Source organism: Urocitellus parryii, chromosome X (genome assembly GCF_045843805.1).
Source record: "Urocitellus parryii isolate mUroPar1 chromosome X, mUroPar1.hap1, whole genome shotgun sequence".
Taxonomy (NCBI): Eukaryota; Metazoa; Chordata; class Mammalia; order Rodentia; family Sciuridae; genus Urocitellus; species Urocitellus parryii.
The window spans coordinates 40,712,317-40,739,490 of NC_135547.1; the positions used below are offsets into that span (position 1 = coordinate 40,712,317).

General features: G+C 40.0%; 1 protein-coding gene across 1 annotated transcript in view; it reads left to right on the forward strand.

The window, feature by feature from the left end:
- The first annotated feature begins 3,410 nt into the window (after positions 1-3,410).
- Positions 3,411-27,174, forward strand: part of Col4a6 (collagen type IV alpha 6 chain) — a 66,405-nt gene continuing 42,641 nt past the window's right edge. Inside the window, exons 1-11 of the mRNA XM_077793616.1 lie at positions 3,411-3,458; positions 3,843-3,977; positions 5,511-5,555; positions 10,357-10,473; positions 12,768-12,836; positions 14,484-14,519; positions 18,243-18,305; positions 19,214-19,249; positions 19,435-19,476; positions 20,803-20,895; positions 22,248-22,301. Coding sequence (XP_077649742.1) covers positions 3,411-3,458; positions 3,843-3,977; positions 5,511-5,555; positions 10,357-10,473; positions 12,768-12,836; positions 14,484-14,519; positions 18,243-18,305; positions 19,214-19,249; positions 19,435-19,476; positions 20,803-20,895; positions 22,248-22,301 — 738 coding nt within the window. The remainder of the gene's footprint in view (positions 3,459-3,842; positions 3,978-5,510; positions 5,556-10,356; positions 10,474-12,767; positions 12,837-14,483; positions 14,520-18,242; positions 18,306-19,213; positions 19,250-19,434; positions 19,477-20,802; positions 20,896-22,247; positions 22,302-27,174) is intronic.

The window sequence follows — 27,174 nt, forward strand, 5'->3', positions numbered from 1 at the left end:
TATTTGCCAAAATAAATGACATGTATCAGGGCAGGGCATTGGTCCAAGCCTATTGAAATTCTGCTAGCAGTCCAAACAGTGATGATGTTTCAGATTGGTTCTGTGAAATGATCAGGGTTAGGAAGAGAGAAATGATGTGTGAGCATCTGGCTGCTGCAGCCTACTGATGGGGACAGTCCCAGGGGTGGACCCAGGGCAAGGGGGGGCAGCCTGATGGACCCCCTAGGACATCTGCCATTGGCAAACAGGCAAGAGCCATCCACTGGCAGCAGGCGGTCTAGTTTAAGCTCTACACTGTTCCCACTAATTATGTGACCTAAACAAGTCCTTCCTCTTCTCTTAGCCTCCTTCCACCACCCCATGTATAAAGTAAACCCTGGATTGAATAGTCTCCAAGGGCCTTCTCTGCTCAAACATTCTGTGACTTCTCTGACACTGGTTTGATTTCTTTTTCTCTGTAGTGGGAGAGGCCCACCCACCCACCTGCTTATCTGTATTCTCTGTGTTCTCACACTGACCTCTGCTGGCCACTAGGAAAAATGTCACTGATAGTGTCTAGAGGGAAAAAAAAAAAAAAAAAAAAAAAACAATCCATCACTGATTTAGTACTAAGCTTCAACAGTACATTGGGTACTAGGACAGAAACTGTGTGCATTGGAGATGAGCAAAAAAGACCAAACCGTGATGAGCCACAGAGTAATCTTATCAAGAGATGACTGCAAAACAAACCATTTTTCTTTGTTGGTGGTACTGTGTGCCACACTATAAGAGAGGACTTCAGTGGGTGGGAAGGCTCCTTGTCATGATCATATCCTATGGTTCCAGACTTCAGAAGGGCCTGGCACCACACTGAGGAGGGATTTCAAGAGGAATAGTGCCTCAGGAGCCTCAGCATATGCCACAAGCCCTGCTTCTAGTTCTGAAGTCAATCTGACAGGTTTGAAGCTTGCCTGCTCACATGCCCACCATTCTAAAAACCTGGGGGTCAGCCTAGAAGTCCATGTTTCTCCAAGCGGTACCTTTTCAAATGCCTCTTTGATAAAAGAGTTGGAACTAAAAAAAAATATTCATGAGGTCTTTTTTAAAAAATATTATTTTAGTTGTCCATGGACCTTTATTTTATTTATGTATAGGCGGTACTGAAAATCAAATCCCATGCCTCACACATGCTAAGCAAGTACTCTACCAGGAAACCACCACCCCAGCCCTCATGAGGTCATTAAGAAACTCACTTTCATCTTTGTGAATGGAACAGAGGCATCAACAAATTTAGCATGCCCACCCAGCCAAGGAAAAGGAAGCAGGCCATGGACCCCTGCCTCTGCTGGTTGCAATCAGAGTTCCTGTTAAGTATAGCCCTAGAATCACCTCATCCATATGTCTCCTTGTTTGCCCTGGGTGTTGCCCTGGTGTTCTCAAAGGCAAAGGAGTGGAGGTGGGGTGTGCCAGTCCTTGTGCCTATATTGGGCACTGCTCAAGCTCCTCTAATGGTGTGAGAAGGATGGGAATTGGGCCCACTCTCAGTAGGCACTCAATGGTTTATCATGTTTTCCCCCTCACCTCCCTTGATGTGGGAAAACTTTTGGCAAGACTCAGATTTGGGTCAAGCATTCAGTGCCCTGACTGGGTCTTCTCTGCTAGTAATAACATGACCTCAGCAAGCCCATCCTGATCCCATCCTCCCTCCAAGCAGAGTTCTCCTCCCCAACAGCTGGTTCTTATCTGCCTCCCTTGTTCCAGCCTCAGGCAGGCTGCCCTGGCCTCCTGCTGACACACACATGTTCTCCAGAATGCTCCTTGATGACTTTCAGCCCTGAACACTGCTTTCTTCCCAGATAGTTCCCTATGTCCTACCACATCAACTCTCTAACTTTCTTGCCTGGCTTTCCAGGCCCACTTTGGCTGGGCCCTTTTGGCCATCCAGATGTGGCTCATGACTTCCCCCAGCCATAGGCCAAATGTAAGCATTCCTCAAACATCTGTGGCCAGTCTCTCCTGTGTTCCTGCAGTACTTGTGCTGTGTTCCAGACCTGTACTGTTTGTGATGGTTTTGTGTACAGTACTCTTGGAACCCAGATTTTGACTTCTTTGCCCATTCTTAGCAGCATCCCAACATAATTGTTTTAAAGTATTTCTCTCTCTCCCTCTCCCTCTCGCTCTCCCTCTCCCTCCCCCCCCCTTTACAGATTGGAAAGGAAGTTTATTAGAAAACTATAGTAATAATACAAGTGTGGTTTTGGCATAAAAGTACATGTAAACAGAATAAAGCCTAGAAATAGATGCACACATGTATCATCAATTGATTTTTTGACAGAGATTTTTTTTCTCCTTATACACACATATCGATTGTATGGAAATTACAATAGTAAATAACAGAATCACTGTAAACAAAATTCCAGTGATGGGAGGTAACATCCTCAAGAGTGAACACTAACCTCCTATCTTCTTCATTCTCAGAAGCAACCCTATTAGACAGTTTTTAGCCTACCACCCTTTGTAGCCTGTATATTGGGTTTGTGAAAGGTTGAGTGGTAGGTGGTGCCCCAGAGAAATGCATCTCCTTGGGCAGAGTGGCTTTTACTTCTTTTCATGAGTCCTAAGTCTTCACGGGCTTGATTGACATCAAAAATTATACTCCAAAGGACCAACACAGCTGTTGGCTACTTGTATCTCCAGTTTGTGACTCTAGACACTGCATAAGGCATCCGTCCTCTTTGGAGCCCTGTAAAAAAGATAAACCTTGAACATTAATAGTAAAGGGTATGATTAAAGGACTTTTGCCAGAGTTTGTCACAGATTTGTAGGAAATTGCAGACAGTCAGTAAAGAGGCCGAGAGGTGGAGATGGAGCATTTATGAAAATAAGCTCTCTACCTGATATGGTGTTGTGTTTTCTGAGAGGTAATGCACATTACTAATGGTTTTCATTTTTCTGCCAAGAAAATTCAGTCCCTACTGGGATTTGTTCTAAATGATAGTCCAGGCTGCCTGTATTGTACCCACTGGGGTTAATTCTCAGTCTCAGTCTGCTTTAAAATGTCAGCCTGAACTCTCAGACTTAATTGTTACAGACATTTTATAACCAGGGCATTCAAAATCCTCAGGCTGCTCTCTCTTGCTACCATAATTGATGCTTAATAGATATTCACAGGCTCCTTGCATTTTACACATTCAACACTGTTCAGATTGGGGGGAGAGGAAAGGAGGGAGAATAGGAAGAGCAAGTAAACAGTACGTGTGTGTGTGTGTGTGTGTGTGTGTGTGTTTGTTGTGTTTTCCCTGTAAGTATCTGTTGCCAGGTACAGCAATTTGGATCCTGGGATCAGCCAAAGATGAATTCTGACAGGTTGGTCAACTCAGAGGTTTTTAGATTCTCCCCTACCTGCCCCCCTGGGGCAGTATTCTTTAAGCATGGCCATTTCCAAACTTCACTGCAAGCTTGTGGCTGGCCATTTGGATGTGAGTTTAAAAATGCCACAATGTTCTCTGGTGTTCTGTTCTTTCACTATTTTGACAATCTGATGGATGGTCTGGCATTCACTGGGAAGAAGACAATATTATCCAGCCTGAATAACTAATCTCCTAAGAAGTACAAAGTTGAAGGATCTTGGTGCACATGAATCTTATTAAATGAGCTTATAAAATGTGTTCTATCCAAATAAGCTTAGCAGCCCTAAAATAGCCTTTTTCTGATCCATGTCTGGAACTTTGGCATGCCTCAGAGATCTGTAAGCCAAAATTATTTAATGAAGTGGTGACAGTGTTCTTTGTGCATGGGAAAATGGAAAGTGTTGATGTTGAGTTCTGTATTGACTAATTGCACTCCTTCTGTCCGTCTCTTAGGGGGGACCTGGACCAATTGGATTTCAAGGTCCCACAGGTCCTGAAGGCTTTGCTGGCCCTACTGGTTTATCAGGATTGAAAGGGGAAAAGGGCTCCCCAGGCCCTCTGGGACCATATGGACCAAAAGGAGATAAGGTAAGATCACCAAAGCTTGCTTTTCCTGTGATGCATGGATCATAAGCATTAAGACCAAAAATTGTCAATCTCACTTCGGCTCAATTTTGGGAATAATACTTAGTGAATTTCTTCAGTGTCCAGCTACATACTTTAATAAGAGATGAGATGGGGGCTGGGGTTCTGGCTTAGTGATAGAGCGCTTGCCTAGCAAGTGGAGGCACTGGGTTTGATCCTCAGCATCACATAAAAATAAATAAATAAAATAAAGGTATTGTGTCTATCTACAACTAAAACTTAAAAAAGAGGAGATGGGTGATATACTGCTGGTGGTTCAGCCAATTTCTGGAGAGACTCTCATGGGCAAGCAAACTGTAAAGTACATTATTACCTATTTGCCAGACAAGTGGACTCACTGTGGTGAGAAATCATGTTCGTTGGAACTGGGCACAGATCAGAAGTCCATTCAGCCAGATACTAGAGAACAAGAACCCCAGAAAAGAGACTGGGAGGCAAGAGCTCAGAAGGTTTGGAAGCAATTTGGGCCAGAAATAGAGGGGAAAACTACAAGAAAGGAGAGTGATAATATCATGGTGGCAGGCCAGCTGAGTTTAGCAACTAAGTTTATGTTCCCTGCCTAGTTTAATTACCTCCTATTAACCCAGTTGGTGAGGGAGGGATTCTCACACTAAAATAATGGGAATGGCTGAAGACACGACACCTAATACTGGACAGATGAGGTTGATAGCAGTTTATTACTTATATAGACTCACAGCTCAAGGGAGGAGGACATCGCACACCATGCAAGACCACACAGTGATTGTGCTCAAGAAGACTGAACTAAGAGGCTGTGGGAGGTCTCAGACTTTATGTATCAAGAGCCCCGGTTCCTGAAGGATGACGTGATTTGACTTGTTTGAATAATTCAGTGGTCCAGCAGGGTATTGCAGCAGCTATTCAGGGATAAGCAGAAACTGCACCTGGTCCATTTGATAAAGAGGGTGGTTTGGCTACAGGACTTTATCTGAAAGAGCAGGTGGGGAGGGAACTCATGGTTAGGCCTCTCGAAGCCCTCCTGGGTTTCTCCAGATGTCAAAGCAGCATGTGATATTTGGCCTTAATTTTAAAGTTTAACACTATACTGCATAAGGATGATAACTCATCTCAGAACACAGACACATCCAAGGCCTTAGGTGAAAGCAAGTGATCACTTAGCACTGAAGTAGGGAACAAGGCCACACAATGTGGAGAGGGAAATACAAAGCATTTCTTAACAACTTAGGTATTTGAATCACGTAAACAAACCTACCAAATCTAGCAGATATCAATTGAATTCCATGACTGTAATCCCAGAGGCTTGGGAGGCTGAGACAGGAGGATCATGAGTTCAAAGCCAGCCTCAACAACTCAGTGAGACCCTGTCTCTAAATAAAATACAAAATAGGGCTAAGGATGTGACTCAGGGGTCAAGTGCTCCTGAGTTCAATCCCCAGTATGCCCCACTCCATAAATGGGATTGTCTCTTACATTCATCTGCTTACTCCTTTTTTTAAGGGTCCCATGGGAGTTCCTGGCTTTCTTGGCATCAATGGAATTCCGGTAAGTGTCCACAGATGCATTTTTAATATCATCCTATAGGTTCTACTTCACAGCTGGGGTACTTTGGCCTTAGCAACATCTTGTAGTATGCAAGCATGCTTAGGGTCAAATATTGAGATGTGTGTGGTGAAATTGGAAGGGCAGTGGTCACAGTTACCCATGTACTCGAGTATAGGAAGCCCTAAGTCAGACTGCTGAGGGGTAGAGGGGCATATGCATCCATAAGAAATCATCCATATTTTAGCCCAAATGGGTAAGGTCTTGTAAGTTGAGGGAAGCTTTCATTGGAGATGAGGGACTGTTTCTAAGGTACAGAGGCTGAGCCATATTAGAGCATATACATGCTTGTTATAGGAGGATTGCGAAGGTATATGCAAATTAGAAAAAATCCTTAATGATATCTTTTTTTATATCTTTATTTTATTTATTTATTTTTATGTGGTGTTGAGGATTGAACCCAATGACTGGCATGTGCTAGGCGAGTGCTCTACCACTGAGCCACAACCCCCGCCTTAATGATATCTTGATATATTTTGTCTCAGTATTTTATTCTTTTCAGCCTTACTTCATTTCAGAGTGACTTTCCCTTTAGATTTTATAAAGTGACTATTCCAAAGATCACTTGGACATAGACTCTTGGCATACACTGCTTTGCTACATAAAAGTAGTGGGTTGGGAGCTTGCAGATATATCTTTCTCCATTCCATCCAACCCAATCCTGTAGTTGCTCCATTTTTGTCCTATATCTCCACTTAACCCACCGCTGGAGATTCCATGGTAACATTTCCTCAGCCTTTAAAATCCTACTGTATTGTGTTTTGGAACTTACTGGCTACCACATTTTGGTTTTGCCCATAGTCACTTTTCTCTCTATTCAAACCCCAGCCTGGGCTGTTTGTCTAGTGCAGTGATTTTCAGTCTTCTTTAAGAGAGGACCAGATCTTGTGCAGAAAGCTCAGTATATCAAACAAAAAAGAAAAAGTGAAGCTCCTCCATTTGAAGGGGCCCTGGATTCTGCCTTCATACTTCCAACAAATTCAAGGAGTTCCAATTGATATCAAAACATGCTTTGGGAGTCCTAGACTTAAGAGTTTCTTTTGTTATGCTACATAATCTAGTATTAATGAAAGGATTGCAGATCTCTTTGTCTTAACCTGTAAGAATTTCATGATCATCTGCTATGTGCTAGGACTATACTGTGGGGATATAAAGGAAACATTTGGCTATAGCTATGACCTCAGAGATATTATCATCTGGTCCATTTTCTCCCAAGATCTAATAGACATTTGTGGATTTGGAGAACAGAAGGTTCTCTTGTCTTGTATTTGTTATACATATCAACAAGTCAACTCTCACATTTCTGCATTCTATTTAACTTCAGAGTCTGAAAAATGCCCAGAAGTGGGCCAGTGGGAAAACAAAGTGGATGGGAATGGCCATCCTTTCATGGCATCTCCTGGCATTTTCTTATGGCTGTGTTCCTATCGTCACTTTAGCCAGTCAGAGTTTGTACCTTCTTGGAACCAAGGGTAAGAGAAACTAGAAAAATGGAAGCAGCCTCTCCCATTCATCCTATAGACCTGGCTTTGACAGAGATGAGTGGAGGATTTGGAGCTTGAAGTGTTAACACACCCTTCCTCCTGCGGTCTCTTTTTAATGGTAGGTAAAATAAAGTAAATCATATGAGGCCCACACTACTTCCAAATCAGAGTTGGAACCTGTCCCCAGGTCCAGCTGGACACTTCTGCCTTCAACTTGTAATCAAAAGAGCTCTAGAGCTTGCAGGAGTTGATCACTTCTCTTTGGGTCTTCATTACTTGGGAGAAAGAGTCACAGCTGTCCATACTCCCCCAGTAAGTTTGCTGCCCCCAGTTTTCACTGCCACTCCCTTGGTCCTTCCCTTGACTAAAGCTTGTCTATGTTTTCTGTTGACTTTTGAAATCTTTAGCTACAGGTCTCAAGCTTCATTACTCCATGAAATCCTTCTTCCTTATTTTTTCCTCTCTTCTAGCTATTTAAAAAGTATGTATTGAGCATCTTTTGTTCAGTACTTGCCTCTTCCTTCCATCTCTAAGGTCCCAGGAGGCCTTGCTCAATGCCTCACATACTCTAGCTTCTTATTACATACAGCCCAATGGTAGTTATTGCTTGTCCTGTGTGATAGTCTCATAGCTTCCTGAGAGCACAGATTAAATCTTCTGCTCCTCCCAGAGGCTCTGGAGGCCTACAGTTGAGTTCAGCATCCCTCTGGATATCTAACAAGATTTAGAGGACTGACTCCAACCTCTAGGGCCTATTTTTTTTTTTTTGAGCAATAATTCTCAGACTGGCGTCACTCCCTCAGACAGAGGAAAACAAAGATACCATAGGCCCAGTCAGACTATTTTTTTTTCAACTTTTAACAACTTATTAAGCAATTTGACTGAAACCATCAGCTTCTGCAACACAACTTACTAAACTGGATCAATGCATGGATCTGGTTCCTTTTTTAATATAGGCTGATCATTAACTTATGTGTCACTGGTTTGAGTCCCAAAACTCCATCTTTGTTGTCATGTAGACAATTTCAACTTGAATGGGTGAGTAATAATTTCATGATAACCTGAATCTTTGCATCAAGGGGCACAACAACCAGTGGAGAGAATGAACAAACAAGCATTCATCAAGATTTTCCATATCAGAACAATGTAGACTGAGGATAGTAGGGGCTGTGGCTTTTAATGATGTCTCAACTGTGAATTGGGGCTGTTGGTACCAATAACAAATGTACATTTGTCAAATGCTTGCAGTTCAAATAAGTTGGGAAGAGCAGAGGTTTTCAAGTTGTTCTTTGCAGATTATGTTTATCTTTTCCCATGGAGTCAACCTCAAACATTGCCCTGCATAGAGGCTTATAAATGAGCACACTAGATTTATATACCCAAAGTGGACACATACCACTCACTAAGTGGGAACTTTGAAACTGGGTTCTGAGGAACACTGTTTTTCTGAAATACAGTAAGTATTCCTAGTCTGTGTACTCAGTCCCTTATGGCTACATTGAACTAAGGCTTCCTTCCTCAAAAGGAAGAGGCTCTGGAGGCCTACAGTGAGCTACACTCACTCTCTTAGAAAACTGTCACACACATATGTAAAGTCATCACTTATAACCAGAAACAGCAAAGTGCCGGAAATTCTGTGGCCCTGAAAATCAAGAGGAAGGTTGAACTTGGCCTTGTGCTTACCCTTGCTGACTTATCTGGGAGAAAACTTACCATTTATTGAACTCCTACTTAGTAAATCTAATCCCACTTGATTTTGACCAGAATGCAATAGGGTAGGCATTTGACAGCAACCCTATAAAGTAGGTGTTATTCAGCTCCACAGTAGAGATGAAGGAACTGAAGCTTCATTCAGCTGGAAAGAGGCAAAGCTAACATTAGAGCACAATTCTGAATGGCTCAAAATGTGTATTGTCTACCATCCCATAGTATCAGCTGGATGAGAAAGGGCTGGAAAGTCTGAGTTCGAGATCAGATTTCAATTCTCGAGAATTCCACTAATGTAAAAAAGAGTGAACAGATAACCTTAGAATCCTGCAGGTAAGAGATATTAGGAATTTAGGTGACAAAACTATCAAAGGAATGAGCCCAAGTGAAAAATGAAGATACCAAAGAGTGAGAATCCAGGCAAAGGGAAAGGATTTGTTATTAAACAGAATCAAAAATCTCAGGAATAAGGAAGACTCCTGCACCAGCCTGTTTTGCCTTAACTTATTCTTGTTACCCAGCTGAGAGATAACCCCTAGGAAGTTCCACTGGGACAATTTACAGTGGTCATGACTGGTTACCCCAGCAAGAAGAAGGCAGTACACCCAAGAATTTAACTGAGTAGATTGAATAAAGAGTATACTTAAAGGATGTGGGAGGGATTAAGATAAACAATAGATGGCAAATGAACTAACTCAAAGCGATTAACAGCGTAGATCCAAAGAGGAAAAATGAAATTGTAGTACTGGAACCCAATGAGACCTGGAACCATGAAATAGCTGTTGCCCAAGAGGACCTAAGAATTTAGAGAAATGTGGCTAGTGCCAGAAATATAGCCAGTGTACAAGGGCATGGGGGAAATAAATATTCTGTGCTCTGTCTCCTCTTGCTCCAATCTGCATCCTGAGTCTCCCAGTGAAGACTCCCAGAATCTCTTCCTGAAGAGAAGATACAGTTCCCTAAATGAGGCAGTAACCTGAAATGTGATTTTCATTAAATGAAATTGAAAGTGTGGTTCTTGCAGGACTTGCTTATTTTGAGCCAAGCAGATTTCAGGAGAGGAGGCACTGTGGAAACTGCTGCTGCTCTGAAGACCAAAGTCCAGCATCAGTTCCCATGCAGAGCTTCGAATAGAGAAATCATGCCAGGCTTCCCAGGATCTGTCTGGTCAAAGGATTCCCACAGCCTGGCATCATTCCTGTTGGGAGCAGTTCAGCTGCCAGACTGCTAAGCTCCACTTTAGTACATCTTTGTACTCAGGGAATGTGAACTTATAGAACCTTATATATTCCATCTGTTTGTGCTTGATCCCTTTAGTTTCAGCTTGAATCCTATTAAAAGTATTGATCCTTTGAGAAGAGGTATCTTTGAGCTGCGATTAGACACATGTACTTGAGTCTAAAAGAAAGATATGAGAACATATGTGGTGGGGTTAAGCAAATAGACAAAGAGCCAAGAGTTTAGCAGGATTCTTGACTTTTCTCACTGTAGAGCCTTTTGGATTAATTGACAATCCTGTGGCTGACATAATCCTTTCTTTTCTATTTGAACAGGGCCACCCTGGACAGCCAGGCCCCAGAGGTCCACCTGGCCTAGATGGCTGTAATGGAACTAGAGGAGCTGTTGGATTTCCAGGCCCTGATGGCTATCCTGGGATTCTTGGACCACCTGTATGCTGCCAGATCTTTGCACTTCAATTTAATTGGCATTGCTTGCCTCCAAATATGCTCTTTTTCTGCTCATCTGGCAACCTCATTAAGCTTCTTTGGGGCAGTCACTGCAGTCCCTTGTCCAAAGCTGGAATCTGTGTTGGCAACACAACAGCAACAGAAGTCTAAAGAATACCAGTTGCAGGGGGTGTACACAGGCCACACTACTTCATGTTGCTCTTTAAATATTGCTTTTGGAATCGGCAAGATTGTTAAAAGGTTATAGTACATTTCAGAGCAAAATATACACTTGGGCTATCTGACATGTTCACTCATCAGTAGATACAGGAAAATGCTTGGAAGGTTTACATATGATCTAGAAGCATTAACAAGGTCCCAGAGGCTTGGCAAGCTTGATATGTACCAATGGTACTTAACCAGGGTGATTTTGCCCCTCAGGGGATATTTGATAATTGTTATTGATATCTTTCCATGTCTCAACTGAGGGCTCAGAATAGCACCCCCCCCCAAATCAAGGAATCCTTTGGTCCAGTGTGTCACTGGTGCTGAGGTTGAAAAAAGCTAGTCCCCACCCCACATCATTACCCTTGATTGTGGGGTTGATATTTATTAGACTCAAGTCTCATCAGTTTTACTTAATTATATTCCTCCAGATAAGGCTCAGATATTTGGATCTAAAGAATCTCTAGTATATATCATATCTTTGCAAGGCTGGTTTCTTTTAAAGTGGCTGGAAAGAGAAAATAACACATTTCAAGCCAATTTTTAACCTCACTTGAAAAACATTTAAATTAATAAGGGTTCTTATGTGAGACTTTTAACTAGAAACCAGTGTATCCATTAAATAGCTTCATAGCTACAACAATTAATTGGCATTTCACTAGAATAGCATCACCATTGCCTTCAGTAACCAGGTTGTGGGTGTACCTGTGAGAAAGTGAGACAGACAAACAGACAAATCACAAACCCCAGATTGCCATAAAGGACCTTGACATCTAAGGACCAAACCAATGTATAGCTGAAGGGGGAGGCTGTAGGAAAAGATATATTCCTAACATGGAATAATCTGTGTGCATCACAAAGGCCTCCAAACATTGCCATGGCAACAGGGGAGAGGAAAAGAATACTTCTGTGGTGATAAAGGAAAGGGAATTCTGCCCCCAAAGAGAATAGAGATCCTGAGGTAATAAAACATCCCCTGATGAACACAGGACATGGGTAGAAACTTAATCCTGTCCCTAAACCTTACCTTAAGCCTAAATAGGAATTTGGGAATGTATTTTACTAAGCTGAACCTTATCCCCTGCTGAATACCCGGGAATCTCTATTCAACCAGTTTCTTTGAAGCGGCTTTGAAAACAATAGTGACCACAAGAAAAAGGGGAAACAGGCAGGTGTTAGGAAAGAAACTGGTTTATGCTTCTGGGACCATGTTGTTCTTTTATAATACCAATGGTCCCTGCACTCAAAGAATCCATCATTCAGTCAACACTTCAGTCCCCAAAGCTTAACCCTTCCCCCAGTACTAATCCTGATTTCCCCTTAGATGTAAGGACATTGATCTTCCCCAGGAGGACAAACTTTAGAAGATATTAGCCAGCATTTGCCACTGAGACAGCAAAAAAAGAAATCTAGTTCAAAGATTGGGATTGGGTACTTTGAGCTGTTTTCCATGTTAACAGCACGACACATCAGCCCCTTACACAGGTGTTGAGGTGGAAGTTGTGTGGTAGAAGCAGAGGATGACAATGGTTTTATAGGTAACTTTTAGACCAGAGGCCTACAACTGGTGCACAATGGCACTTGGCCTATAGCCTGTTTTTACATTTGAAAGATATTTTAAAAGAAAGAACAAGAAAAATATGGGGCAGATTCCAGATGTGACCCACAAACCCTAAATTAATATCTGGCTCTTTATATAAAAACCGATGACCTTTGTCCTAGGCTCTGTCAGTGTCTTATACCTGTTGGGGGTAGAGTAGTGAACTCTAGGCTTATGGATTATGTGTTTGTTCAGATCAATGGTATGAATAAATGTTAAGTTTTCTTCTGTCTAATCCATATCCTTTAACGTACCTTTGACTTGGGGAATGGAGGAATGGACATCTAACCTTGAGACACTAGCAACTGTTAAGGGGTCATGCTTTGCCCCTTAGCACAGCCAGTTCTGTCATAGAGTAAGCCAAATAATTTCAGGCTCTCATAGTTCCATCCTCCATCTGATCAGATCATACTATAAACAAAACTATGCATGCATGTGTTTCTTCACAAGTTTCTCTTATTATTTTATTCAGGGGCTCCCTGGTCAGAAAGGCTCAAAAGGGGAACCTATTCCTTCTCCAGGAAGTTTCGCAGGAATGAAGGTAAGAGTCTCTAAGGCAGCCAGCTGAGTAGGTTGTAAGATGGGCTCCCCAGGATTAGGCCCCACTTCCAATAAAAAATATTTCTACAACTAGCATCTGTGTCTCTATTTAAGGAGCAGACCAAGCTGGATTTAAAAGGATCTGGAGCTTTTGTGGTGAAACACTGACAGAAATGTTTGCAACTATACTGCCAAAGAGATCTGCCTTGTAGGATCTAGACCAAAAATAAGAGACACAACAGTTTGCATGGGTATAATTTTCTTTGACAAGCCAAGACGTTTTCTAGAAGCAGATATCTTTGGAATATCCTAGAATCCTTGACATGTGTATATCTTAGTTTTAATTCATATATGTCTGTCTGCCTCAGTGTGGCCACCAGCTTAGGATCCTGGCCTGGCCTTCTCTGCCTCTGCATACCATCCAATCACCCTAGCTGGGCACTCCATATATGCAAAAACATGCTCATCAGCTCTGAAGCTAGATGGAAACTTTCATCTCTTGTCAAAAACCTTCTTTTTTCTTGTGACTGTACTCTTAGTATATGCTGCCTGATATCCTTGTGGAGTCTCATAAATCCTTCTTCCAAAGGATTGACCCTTTTTCTTTGCAGAGTAGGAAAGGAACCCATCATTGCCCTGATAGCAGATGAGAATCTAAGGTCCCAACATCTGAGGGGAAGATGCTCCAAGCTCACTCAGCTACTCAGTGGTACTTTTCTGACTTCCATTAATGCACACAGCAGGGGACACTGGAAACTGCTCTGGAAGACAGAGATGGGGTTGTGTAACTGGAGAACTAGAGATGATCCAGGGTTTGGGCTGTTAAGTATAGGTGTCATAAACAGTAATTGGGAAGGACCTTGCCATTATCAGATTTTATATTGTTCATTTGACAGATAGAAAAACTGAGGTGTACTGAGGCTTTGTAACTTGCTCAAAGCCACACAGCCAGTTAACCAAAGAGTTTAACCCCAGGCAGTGCTATTTCCATGCTACAGAGAGCTGATTTTTGACTGCAAGCCAAGTGGGGTAAGACTAGTAAGTGTCAAAATATAGCCATTGTCTTAGCAAACATTGATTAAATGGTTTTGCCCAAAATCAAAGAGACCCTAGATCCAGTGGAACACAGCAGTTTCCACAAGATGGTTATATTACAGATTCATACAGTGGCTTAAGATGCTGCAAAGTAATTAAAACGTAATCAGAGACTGTATGCTCTGTTGATTTTCCCTTGAAATGTCTGATTTGCATTGTATACATATGGGCACAGATTCTCTGGGGATGAAGGCACACGGGAAGGTAGCTTTGCCTTCCTCTAAAAAGAGCAGGAAAATCAGCAGCCCGCAGAAGCAGTTTCTAATTGATAAGTTCCTAGCAAAGGTGAAAATTAATTAATCCAAGTAAAATATGAAATCCTGTTCAGCCAAGGCTATAATATTTGTCTTCAAGAGTCCAGATTTTTCATAGGAAAAAAGTAAATGGTTGAATATGTCCAATTCATGCAATATTTAAAACATGAAATGTTGGCAGAGGAGGCCCAGGTTTTCTGTAATGCATTTTATCTCCGTGAATCTTAGGTTAGTTGTCTAAAATACTGCAGGCCTGATTGATTAATCTCTTCAGTGTCCCGCCTTTGTCTGTTTCTCAGGGGGATCCTGGACTACCTGGACTGGATGGAATCCCTGTAAGTTGTTATTTATGTATTGAGCTCTCAGTGTTTAGTCAACAGTCACAGGTGGTGTTTTTTGTTGTTGTTGTTTTGTTTTGTTTTGTATGGTGTTTGAAGGTCTTCATAGCGATTCTTAAGGCAATCTACAGAGTTGAGATAGAACAGGTCATACAATTCCCATTTCTTTGATGAGAAGTTACCAAGAAGATGAACTGTCTACCTCAAGTTTCACAACAGACAGGCTTTCAGACTTTAGGTCAGTAACCTATGTAGCCCCCCTTTATTTGTGGGAGATATGTTAGAAAACTGCCAATGTATGCCTGAAACCATGGATAATATCAAACCCTATATATATATATATATATATATATATATATATATATACTATGTTTTTTCTTATACATATAGACATACGATAAAGTTTAATTTGTCATTTAGATGCAGCAAGAGATTACCAAAAATAACTAATAATAAAACAAAACAAGTATAATACATGGTAATAAAAGTTATGTGAATGTACTCTCTAGCCCCTTTTGTTTTGCTTTCTCTCAAAATACCTTAATGTACTGTGTTTACCCTTCTTCGAAAATATGAAATGATACAATGCCTATGTTGTGAGATGAAGTGAGATAAATGACTTAGGCATTGGGATATAACATTAGACTACTATGTAAAGCTCATTTGACCATTAAATCCATGATACTTTTTCCATTTAATATTTTCGAACTGTGGTTGATTGGGGATAACTTAAAGCATGAAACATGAAACCATGGATAAGTGGGGATTACTGTTTTTTCTGGAAGTATTAGGAAAAGTATCTTGCCTTTCATTCAGCAAGCATCTACTAAGTGTTCAGTGCTGTACAAAAGATCTAGAACACACTTATTTTAAAAAGGTATTCCATATGAGAAATTCTTTTTAGGGACTCTGATAATTGTTCGTGAAAGGCCTTAAGTTGTATTAAAAAGAGCTTTGTGGGCTGGGGTGTAGCTCAGTGGTAGAGCGCTTGCCTTGCATACATGAGGCACTGGGTTTGATCCTCAGCACCATATAAAAATAAATAAATAAAGATATTGCATCCATCTACAACTAAAATAAAATATTTTTAAAAACGAGCTTTGTTTGTTGGGCACAGTGGTGCACATCTGTAATCCCATCAACCCAGGAGGCTGAAGCAAGAGAATCTCAAGTTCAAGGCCAGTGGGGGCAATTTAGTGAGACTGTCTCCAAACTAAAAGGGCCTAGGGATATAGCTCAATGGTAGAGTATCCCTAGGCTCAATCCCCAGTACAAAGAAGAGGTTTCTTTCCCCTTGAACTCGACATAGTCATCACTTTCCTTTGAAGTAGCCTAAGAATTGCTCCTTCTTTCTTCCATCTTTCCTATATTCCTTCCTTCTTCCCTTCCTTTTTCAATCCTCAACAAATATTGAATACCTCCTAGGAGCAAAGTGCTATGAGTTCCCTAAGGCAACCTAGACACAGTCCCTCCCCTCCGCATGTGAAAACTAATGGAAGGAATGTGTTATAAGAATTCCACAGTGATTACCAGACTAGGAGGCACTGCTGTGAAAGATAATTTACTGTTTTAAAACATTAATTTAAAATAAATGTTATAAAAGAAATAAAATAGAATTCCACCGTAACTTAGAAGAAGAGATGCTACTCACCTAAAGATGCATCATGGGAGACTTGTATCTTAGAGAAGGTGGCTTCTGACAAGTATGGATGGTGTTTAGACTTGCAGGCAGTGGGAGGAGGCTTTAGGCAAGAAACAAGAGGTATGCAAGCCTACACAAAAACAAAGATGAGTAAGGGCCAAGGGCATATAGGTCCCCTGGAGCTACACAAAGTAGGTTGAAATGGTGTGATCATTAAGTTTGTAAAATAACATACACTGTTTTTGCTGCATACCTTCTCTTAGGGATTTGTTCCCTGTCCAAAAAAGTACAGTGTCTATTTACCCAGTCATCATATAGAAAGTGCTTAGATTTGAGGACAGGATGTTTAATGACTAAACCAGAGATTTGTGATCAGTAAAGAGAAAACAGGCTGTTCTTTTCAAAGCAATGTTTATATTGTCATTCATTCTTAGGGACTATCCTTGAATTCCTCCCTTTTTTTCCTCCTAAGTCCTGACCTCTCTTAGCCTTGGGATGAGGGCAAAGATTTACTGGGAAGGGACAGGAGGAAATTTTCTGATTGATGTTCATGTTGTATACCATAATGGCAGATTAGGTTACAAGGTTCCCAGTGGAACCAGGCCTTACATTTCTCCAATCTTTTGCTTGATTTCTCTGCCTTGCCTTTAGAATTGGTGTTCAGTTCCAAACATTTTCTAATTTCCCTTCTGACTTTTTCTTTGACCCATGGAGTATTTAAGTGTGTTGTTTCATTCCCAAGTATTTGACAACTTCCTAAATATCTTTTTAATGATTTTTAGTTTGATTTCATTGCAGTTAAGAGGGCATACTCTGTGTGATTCTAATCCTTTTAAACTTGCTGAGGTTTGGTTTATGGCCCCACATATGATCTACCTTGGTGAATGTTCCATATATGCATGTAAAGAGAACATGTATTCAGTTGTTGTTGAGTATAATAATATAAACAGTATCCATTAGATCAAGGTAGTTGACAATGTTGTTTGGATCTTTAATGTCCTCATTTTTTAAAGTTCTATTAATTAATGAGGGAGAGATGTTAAAATCTCCCACTGTAATTGTGGATTTGCCTACCTCACCTTGTAGTTCTGTCAGTTTGGGCTTCACATACTTTGAAGCTCTGCTGTTATATAGATACATCTAATATTGTCTTCTTCATGACTTATTTATCATTATGAAGAGCCCCCTCTTTAATTCTGATAATTTTAAAATCTCTGTAAATATTCTTTGTCTTGACATTTACTTTATCTGACACTAAATAGCTCTTTTTCTTTCTTTTTAGTTTTTTTTTCTTTTTTATAGCATTTTAGTAAGAAAATTAAAATATAGAGTAAAATTGAATGGAAAACACATACCATTAATATTTTATTATACTTGATTTATCCCTGCTCTATCCATCTATCCATCCTTCTATCAATTCACCCTACTCTTGATGCACTGCAAAGTAAACTTACAATGGGAACACTTACTCCTAAATATTATAGCATATTATCATTAAACTTCACTGTTTGTTTGCAGGTTTTTCTTTTATATAAAATTTGCTTACAGTAAAATTCACAGATTTTGAATGTACATTTGCTTAGTTTTCACAAATGCATACTACTGTGTAATCCAATCCTCTATTAAGGAATATAACATGAACATCACCTCGAAAATTCCCTTCTGCCTCCTGCCAGTAAATCTTTGTCCCTACCCCAAAGTTAACCACCATTATGGTTTTTTCCATCATAGATTAATTTCTGTATGCTCTAGAACTTCATATATAAGAAATATTGTAAAGTATAGCCTTTTGAGTCTTGCTTCTCTCATTTAGTACAGTGCTTTTGAGAGTCATCCACAGTTTTCATATATCAGTAGATTGTTGCTTTTTATTGTTGAGTATTTATTTCACTGTATGGATGTATTATAGTTCATTTATCAGTCCTTGTGTCAATGGATACCTGGGATAGTTCCATTTTTTTACTATTATGAATAAAGTTGCAGTAAACATTCTTTATTAATTTTGTGCACATAGATGTTTTTATTTTTCTTGGAAAACTGTCTTGCTTTTTGACCATGGTAAAACTTTACTACTCTAGGGCCCACGTGGACCACGTGGATCTCCTGGAGATTCAGGATCCATAGGACCACCAGGATTACAAGTAAGACCAACTTAAATCTCGTATGTGATCACAATATTGACATGACAGTTTTCTTTACCTTGCTACAGATTAAATGTAAGCCTATGTAATCTAGGCCATCTTAGTAGAGAAGGGCAACTTCCCTTCCTGGAGGATTAAAATGAAACATGTTCTTTCTAGGAGCTATTGGTTATCTTTATTTGTCAGAGTCTTTCTTACCATCCAATCTATAACTCCAAAGCCTCCTAGTTCAGCTCAACTCAAAGTATAGCCCAGGGATGGCAGAAACATGACATATCTTCTGCTATCTTCTGCTCCCTTACCCAAGACAGACATTGCTAATCAATCATACCACCACCACTTCTGTCACATACCCTGAACACAAAGCTTCAAAATTCTTCTCAGCATTGAATGTTGGATGGCTCTACCTATCTACCTATTTTTCTGATATCAAATATGTGTATCACTGGTGTATGTGCAACACATGACATCCCTTTGCTTGTGACTCTGGCTTACTTTCACCAAGTCATCATTTAAAATTTTTGAACCTGTGGGCCTGGGGTTGTAGCTCAGTGGTAGAGCACTTGCCTAGCACATGAGAGGCACTGGGTTTGATCCTCAGCATCACATAAAAAGACAAACAAAATAAAGGTATTGTGTCCATCTACAACTAAATATATATATTTTAAATTTTGGATCTGTTGGAAAGAATGATACATGAAGTCTTCATTACCTTAGCATGAATTTGGTTACCAGGTCAATTTGAGAGTTTTCTCAGGAGATTATAGAAACTATGAGAGAAGGAGCTAGAATCTGCTATAACAAGGCCAGTCTTCACCAAGCCAGGAAGAGGACTTATCCCCAGTGACTTCCAACATGCCCATATTCTTTGAAAATTGACAGGTGCTAACTCTTTTCTTGTAATCTAGGGTCCTCCAGGCCCCCCTGGTTTCCCTGGTCTTGATGTAAGTATACATTGTCTTATGACATTCTATCTCCTGTTACTTAGTACTCTGGTTTCTCCAGAGAGATACTAGTTTGGTTAAGTTTACTTTCTGGTAAGAGAAAAATAATACTGCATTTCAATTTAAGTTCCTGGAACTTGTTTATAATTGATTTTGTTTTTCTTCCCTGTACCCCTGTGCCCCAGGGAAATATGGGGTTAGGTTTCCAAGGAGAGAAAGGAGTCAAGGTAAACATATTTTGGAAAATACAATCTGCATTACACATGCTCCAATAAATGTCTCTAATTTCTTGAAGCATGTGCCTGCTTGTGAAAGAGAATTGGTTCTTTTTTATGTGATAATAATCTTTATAATTTATTTCTTATTTGTTCTTTTTAGTTATACATGACAGTAGAATGTATTTTGACATATTATACATACATGGAGTTTAACTTCTCATTCTTGCAGTTGTACATCATGTGGAGTTACAGTGGTCATGTATTCATATATGAATATAGGAAAGTTATGTCCAATTCATTCTACTGTCTTTTCCATTCTCATTCCCTGCCCCTTCCCCCAACCATCCACATATCAGAGAGAATATTTGGCCTTTGGTGTTTGGGGTTTGGCTTATTTCACTTAGCATGATAGTCTCCAGTTCCATAGGGGATTGGTTCTTCACCTTAAGAAATGGGCATTTCCTTATCCACATAGATTTCCCTGATGGTATCCCTTGAGGGCTGCATGTACACATGTGACACATCAGCTTTTGTGGTTCTTTATCTTTCAAAATACTGTCATCTCCCTGCTTCTTACCTGTCTTAACAAACATACCCTCCTAAAATATTTCTTCCCTCCACCTGATTTTCCCTGTGGTTTTGTATATCCCATCACCTTCTTTCCTTTTCTCTGCTTCCTCCCTTCCCTTAATACTTCCTGCTCCTCCTTCTCTTTCTCTTCTCTCTCTCTATACTGGTCTAATCGTCTGTCTCTTTCTTAACCTCTCTTTCACAATTCTGTTTCATTTCTCTCCTTCCCTCATTTCCTTCTGTATAAACTGTATGGTGATTTGGGAATCTCTAACGAGGCTTGGGAACTTGCCCTCCACCTCTTCCTGCCTGGCTCTTGTGGATAGCACTGCTTTGTGAAAGAGCAACTGTTGCCTCTAATGTCCCAATAAACACTTCACTGCCTCTGCTTGCGTTCTTGGCAAAGATTTGTACCAGTTAGAGTTGATCATTGTTGCCAAGAGGTAGCTGTTCACCTTGCTGAAACCCCTTTGTGGCTGTCTTCTAAAAACCCTTTTGTGCATGACCATGGCAACCATGAATCCATGGGTTTCTTTTATCTATCTTGCTTCTTCCCTCTGCAGTGCTGGTACAAAATTCAATTGGTCAGGCTTATAATTCTCAATCCCTTGGCAATGAGAGTTTTGTTTCCTCATAAATGCAAGGATGAAACAACCACAGTAATGGACAGTTTATTTTTTAATTACATCCAGAGGATAGACTCACCCTCTGGATAAATAGTCTGTGTGGTTTAGCCTTTGTTTAATGTTCCCTTTGATTTTACAGGGGGATGTTGGCCTCCCTGGCCCCGCAGGACCACCACCATCTACTGGAGAACTAGAATTCATGGGATTCCCCAAAGGGAAGAAAGGATCCAAGGTATTAAACACTTAGAACAGAAAAAATTAATAATCCCTTTCTTATTAATACCAGAATTCATCTGTAATATGAGAGTATTCTAAAAAACTGAAAGGTTTTAGGTAATGGACCTTTGTTTGGGACTAAGAGTAAAGCCTTCTTTCTTTTGTACCTTGTGAAAAGCTTTCTAAAAAGCCTGAGTCTGTTTTTCAATATGTAGGTAACAAGAATTAAACATTTGGGTTTTTAACCTTCTAACTCCCAAACGTCTCAATACTTAGGTTGTCCCCAAAGCACTGTAACAGAACACATACCATAGAAATGTTTCATTTTGAGTTATCTTTTTTAATTTGTTCTTTTTAGATGTACATGACAGTAGAATGTGTTTTGGTATATTATATATACATGGAGTATATATAATATACTATAATATACTTATTCTAATTAGGATCTCATTTGAGTTATTTTTTGAAGACGTTATTTGACCTCAAAATTTGACATTACAATAGGATATACTGTCACCAGCTAGTAGCAGATGTCCTGATTCACCTGATCTAAACTACCAAAACCGACCCTGTAACCTTGTTTAACTGAGATATTTCATAATCTATATTTTTGCATAGGTGAATATATACTATGTACATGGTTGGATTTGAATGGCTTTGTTCTGGTAAGGTGTGCAGATAACCTTTCATTAACCTGAATTCCCTTCCTTCAGGGTTCCTTTGAGTTTTATCATATTTTTTTTCCCTTGGTTAAAGGGCCCAAGCTGGCAAGCATGATTTGTCTCACACTTTTAATATTGCCTTTATAGAAGCTCCAGGCCCCTCCAAGTTTACAGGAAATAATCATTGATTTAGGAAAGTCTGGGAGCATATAAAAGGTTGTCTGCCTCCCTGATCACCTGCACACCTTAGGGAACCCTTCTATGGTACCTATAGATAAATTAGCAAATAAGGGAAAGACAGAAGAGAACACTATGTGTGCCTATGCAAGTTGCCACTGTTATTCTAGTCCCAAATCAGTAACTTCTTTGTAGCCTATAGTTTGTTACAGGAAATCACACTGAACAGTTTCTTCCACAAGAAAAAAAAAATAGTCATTCTTTCTGTCTTCTAAACAGACAATGCATTTGAGATTCTGTTTTATACAGTCATGGGTCTTGATCTTTGTACATGGCAAAGGGCTCCCTAAACAAGATATCTTGATACAGCTGCCAATCGGGCAACATGGGGACCTACACCACTATCTGATTCCCCAGTCCTAATATCCATAAGTTCCTCACTCCCCAGCCCAAATTCTTTGAGAAAACCATCCTTCTTTGTGTTTGCTGCTCCCTGATGCTACTTACTAGCCTTTGGCATATTTTCCAGGGTGAACCAGGGCCTCCAGGCTTCCCAGGCGTGAGTGGCCCTCCAGGGTTCCCGGTAAGTCTTCCTACTTGGTCAACATATATTAAATGGATTGATTGGAAAAAACCTTTAGCACTAGGAGGCTAACAGAAAGACCTCTTCTCATGGTGGTTGAAGAGAATGCTACCAGTATCACTATAATAAGGCATTTAAGGAAATTTTCTTGATTCTTGAATTCATGAGGACATTAATGTGATTCTCCATGAATCTGTATATTTTAGAGATTATCAGCTCAAGCTCTAGCATTAGGACAGAATTGGGCTTGACTTTTAGTTTCATCAGTTTCTAGATTTTTTAAATTTCCTTAACTTTTCTGAGTCTTAGTTCCCTAACCTACAAAAAAAAGTTATAGAGTGGTCTAAGAATTAAATGAGATAATATGCAATAAAAAGGCTTTGTGCATATGGGAACTTATAAAATGTTTAGTAAATGGTAAGTCTTCTTAGTATTCCTATCTTTACTTTTGTATCTGCTTTTCTAGCTCAGATTCTTTTACTCAGCAAATACTTTGTGGGGGCTCCTTTATGGCAGGCATTCTACTGAACTCAGGGGCTGTTTTAGTCAACTATTTTGCTTTTGTGACCAAAAGACACGAGAAGAACAAGTTTACAGAAGGAAGAGTTTATTTGGGACTCATAGTTTCCAAGTTCTCGGTATATAAACAGCCAACTCCATTGTTCTGGGCCCAAGGTGAGGCAGAACATTACAGTGGAAGGGCATGGAGGAGGGGAGAAACTCAGGCCATGTCTATCAAGAAGGAGAGAGAGAGAGAGAGAGAGAGAGAGAGAGAGAGAGAGAGAGAGAACTCTATTCAACAAGGACAAAATATAAACCCTGAAGGCATGCCCATAGTAACCTGCCTGTTCCAGCCACAATCTACCTGATTACAGTTGCCATCCAGTTAATCCTTTCCAGTAAGGCTGTCACAACTCAATCATTTCATCTGTAAACTCTCTTATGTTGTTTAATATGTTAGCTTTGGGGGGACAACTCATATCTAAACCATAAAAGAGGTTACAACAGTCATTAAGTAAATGTCTCTGTCTTTGTGATTATATTCTAATGAGAGTGACAGAGAATATGGAAAATAAACATGAGTTAAATCCATAGTAAATACAGGAGCCAGTAGTGTACCTCAGTAGTAAAGTGCTTGCCTAGCATGTACAAGACCCTGGATTCCATCCCTAGCACCACACACAAAAAAAGAAAGTTCATATATCATCAAATAAAATATGGAAAAAGGGTAAAGTGATAGAATATGGGTGGGGAATAGAGTGGACCACTTGGGACAGAGTCCCCACAAGAATCTTTCTCAGGAACTGATAGGTGGACAGAGACCTGTATATTATGAGACAGCAAGTCAGGAAAGGACCAGGAAGTTTCAGATCAAGAGAACCATTAAGTACCAAGGCCTTGAAGTTGGATAAAGTTCATCATTTTGGAGAAACATCAAGGTGAGTGGGCAGGACAAAGTAAGCAAGGACAAGAAACAGAGAAGCAGGAGCCAGATCATGGCCATCTTTGCAGATCCAATGTAGTTTTTAAGTTTAGTGGGAAGCCATTGGAAGTATCTGACTTGTATTTTTTTAAAGATCACTCTGACTGGGTGGGAGAGAGGATAGGGGATATAACAGCAAACATAGGCTATTGCAGAAGGCCAGGCAAACAATGATGGTGGTGACTTGGACTCTGGTGGTAGCAATGGAAGTGGAAGAAGTGGATGAATTCAAAATGTAAACATGTTACATTTTTTTATTATGGAACATTTGAAACATACACAAAAACAGAGGGAATGCCATAATGACCCCCACGGGTACTCATCACCTGGATTCAACAATTAGCAAAACATGGCAAATCTGAAGCAAATATCATTTCATCATAAATACCACAGTATTTCTAAAACTGAGTTAAAACATAGTGACAATATCATCATCACTAATTAATGATCAGTAATTACTTGATATCAGCTAATAAGACAAAAATTCAAATTTATTATATATATATGTATATATATATAATTACAGTTGCCTTGTTGGAATGAGAAAACAAATAAAAATGATATATTATATTTGGTTTATCTATCTCAAATCATAAGATGTTTTGAAGAAGCTGACAAGATTTTCATGGATTTGAGGTAGAAAATAAGAGGAAAATTAATGAATCAAAGGTGACAAGTCCTGCCCCTGCTTGCTATCACAATGGGGATAGATGTCTCCAGTCCTTCCCTACAGTACTTTGAAACACTTTGTCTCTCTCTGGATGGCCAGAAAGCAAAACAAGGGAGCCAGTGACACAGGTTGCTTCCATGAGGATTCCTATTACTCTGTAGAAACAAGTGAGCATAGAGAATCATTTGTTCAGTGTCCTTGATTTTAATCAGCTGTGCAGCTAATGAATCAGAAAGCAACAGAAACCTGCTGTCAGATACAAACACCTAGTCCTTACACCCAGCTCCAGCTTTGGTACTTTGGCAAGTTGCTGAACCTCTGTCTGTATATTTGTAATATGGCTGTGGTCATATTTACTCTTTTGGGGTCCTGCTCACAATGTATGTGAAGTTTCTTTACAAAATACAAAGCTGTGCTGTCCAATAATATAACCAGTGGCCTCATATGGTTACTGAGGTCCTGAAATATGACTGATCTGAAATGAGACGTAATGTACATGTAAAATACACATTGGATCTTAAAAAATTTGTATGAAAAACATAGCCTAAAATATCTCTGAAACAAGTTTTACTTCAATGTGAAAATGATAATATTTACTGTATATTTAGGTAAATAAGATACATTGTGAAACGAATCTCTATTTTACTTTTTAATGTGGATACTAGAAAATTGAAAATATAATGGCTCATATTATATTTCTGTTGAAGAGCTCTTTGCAAGTAGGTTTGGGCCTTTTTAAAATTGGTATTTTAGTTGTAGATAGACACACAATATCTTTATTTTATTTAATTTGTCTTTTTATGTGGTGCTGAGTATCAAACTCAGTGCCTCATGTGTGCAAGGTAATCGCTCTTCCACTGAGCTACAGCCCCAGCCCTTGCACCTTTCTTTGTAGAGCATTTCACGTAGATTCTGGCTAGCCATCTTGCACCCTGTGAGGTAAGCAAGGTGAGATAAGCCTGGGATAAGCCTGGCTTATGCCTCATACTGACAAGGAAACCATGGCTTGAACAGATGAAGATTCTTGTCCAGATTTGCAAAGCTAGATATTAGCAGAGTCGAGATTGACATTAATTTTTTTATTGATTTTTTAAAAATTACAGCAGAATGCATTACAATTCTTATTACACATATATACCACAATTTTTCATGTCTCTGTTTGTATATAAAGTATGTTGACACCCAATTCGTGTCTTCATATATGTACTTTGGATAATGATGTCTATCACATTCTAATTCTAGCCAGTTTAGAGGTTTTTTTCCCCATACCATACTGCCCCCTACTGTCCAGTTTGTTCTATTCACCGAGGTGGTGGTGTTTTGTCTCTAAATCACATAGAAAGGATTTTATGATCTCTGGTGCTATAGGATTCAGTGGTTCACGGTCACGCCTTTTCTTCAGTTGGAGCTCAGAGGATTTCTTCTGTTGCAATTTCAATCTGTTCCCTTTTGTCCTATAAAATAAAAAGAAACTGACTGACCACAATGTGCAGTAATAAATTGCAACACCGTTTCAATCTCAGTATTTCTGGTGAGGGCTGAAAAGTGAGGGTATTTCACAGTGAGGGCTGAAAAGTGGAAACGGCCAGTTGCAAAAAAATCAAAGCCGGAAAATACCTCCTTTTACATAGAACAGCATATTTTCATAGGGTGGAAACAGAAATCAGAGTTCTGAGCCCACTTCAGCACAGATTCAATGTTACTGTGGCCAAATCATGTAACTGCTTTGTTCCTAATATCTCTATCTGCTTAATGGTAAGTTCCTAAATACCTTTGGCAGAAAAGCTATGAGGAGAAAGGTGGTAACATTTGGGGCATTCTGGGCTTTTCAGGGGAAACACACTTCTCAAATCCAAAGTCCTCTCATCAGCTGTCAATTATCTATGCTCACTGCAAAACAAGGCATTGCTGAGGATGCAAATCTCTAGGGAATCTAAGATGTTCCCTTTAGCCATTTGTTTCCTTTCCATCTGAGCCCAAATTTTTGCAGGAGACAAGGTACCCAATCTAACAGATTTAGACCTCCTTTTCTTTAGCTTGCCCCCACCTCCAGTGACCAAATAGCCCTGATTTTTCTGGCTCAGTTCTAGCTTCCTATACCCTATCCCCAGCAGCACACTCACACTTGTAGGGTACAGTTCCTCCTATGGAGATTATCAGAGAGATTTGTATACCCATGTGCCTCTGTCTAAGGGGCCAGCAACCAGAAGGCAAACTGGAAGAGGTGAGGGGAGGCAGAAGAGAAGAAACTGTCACATCCTGAAGTAACTATTGAGTGGATCTGAGGTAACTAATGGGTAGGTGGGCTTTTATTTCAATTGAGTGTCCCTGGAACTTAAAATCTTCAGGAGCCCAGGGCGCAGGAGAGCAGGAAAGAGTTAAGCTAGTGCTGTAGTGAGGCTCTCCAGGTCACAGGGGAGTAGGAGTGTGGGAGCAGCCATTGCAGGACCACTTTCAACAAGAGCTGGCTGTGATGGGCCAGGTCCCAGGACAACTTGCTAAAATAGCTTGTTCAGCAGGGTCCCTGTACGGTGCCTCCCTGTGCTGGAAGACAAGCTGAGACTACAGCAAACTTGCCAAGCCATTTATCTTTTAATGGCTCAATTCCACATGCACACATTTCTTTATTTTTTCCTTCTTACATTTTTCATGTATTTATTTTTGTTCACATTGCAACACTAGTTATCAGACTCTCTCTTTGAGAAAGCAAGAATCTTGAG